The sequence below is a fragment of the Rhagoletis zephyria genome, unplaced genomic scaffold (genome assembly GCF_001687245.7).
Source record: "Rhagoletis zephyria isolate East Lansing unplaced genomic scaffold, Rhagoletis_zephyria_1.1 Rzeph_scaffold_81651, whole genome shotgun sequence".
NCBI lineage: Eukaryota > Metazoa > Arthropoda > Insecta > Diptera > Tephritidae > Rhagoletis > Rhagoletis zephyria.
Window position 1 is genome coordinate 1 of NW_016238699.1, and position 1,086 is coordinate 1,086.

The following is a 1,086-nucleotide window of genomic DNA, read 5'->3' on the forward strand; positions in this document are numbered from 1 at the left end:
GATTCTTTATATATTGCGTGAGACCGACCATACGCAAACCGAAAACGAGTGCCTTAATGCGACCGCCTAAAAACAAAAAAATACAGAAGAAAGTGCATATGTACATAAGTATTTACGATAAGAAATCGAATATATAGTTTTATTGGAATGAATAGCTCTTGTGTATTTTCAATACGCTTTGGTATCGGTCGAGTGTTAAAGTGAGTTGCATCAAACAAAATAACACCCGAAAGATTGCTCACCTTCAAATGATTTCCACAAAATGTGTGGTATATAGAAGAGTATTGCCTGAGCGAAGAGTACGAAAGGGACCCATTGATAGTAGGCATGGCGTTTTATCTCCTCATTTTGTGACTGCTCTGGCCCAATGCCAGGCTGAAAGATGATACCTTTATCCAAAGCGCTATTATTCAGATGACGCACCTAATTAAATTGGTAGCAAAATATTACTACACATTTTGGTACAAACTGCCCACAAGCGTGCCTCAACACTCACCAGCGTAAAGGTGGGCGTAAAGAAGCAATAGGTATTTATCACATGCGCTGGTATTGTATCCGATATGCATTTTATATGTTCACCAAAATATTGGCGCGAACTAACCAATATGGTGGCCACCAGCAGGATAATGAATGACCAACGATAATGCAATTTGAATACAAAATTGTCGGTGATCACATATTTGGGATTGAATTTCAAATATGGTGCCACTGAACTGAAGGTGCCTAACATTTTCGTTGTCTACTTATTTTGCATGAAAGCATTAAATTCCAACAAAATATATTTATATTCGAAAAAAAAATCAGTGCAAAATTTCAAAACGCTCGTTCTGCAGACGTAAGCTTCAATAACTGGCGTAGTTTCTCCAGTTCCTTCTTTATCGTTTATGCTATCGTTTGTATTTTATTTTTCTGCTTTTACGAAACACTTTCGTTTTGCAACACACGCTCGAATTTTGTTGTTTTTTCTTCCTTTTTTATGTTTTTTTTTTTTTTTTTTAGCAAAAATGCGCGCACTCCACATTACATTATGGCCAATATCGTACTAAAGACATATCTACCGTTTTCCGTCGTTTAGCCATTTTGACC

At 36.7% G+C, this 1,086-nt stretch overlaps 1 protein-coding gene across 1 annotated transcript; it reads right to left on the minus strand.

The window, feature by feature from the left end:
- Positions 1 to 6: 6 nt before the first annotated feature.
- LOC108357642 (innexin inx7-like) lies at positions 7 to 1,079 on the minus strand (the record flags this gene model as incomplete). The annotated part of the gene is made up of 3 exons (XM_017608714.1): positions 497 to 1,079; positions 243 to 423; positions 7 to 66 (listed from the first exon to the last, which is right to left on the minus strand). Coding segments are annotated over exons 1-3 (475 nt in total), but the record flags the coding sequence as incomplete, so codon positions are not given.
- Positions 1,080 to 1,086: the final 7 nt, after the last annotated feature.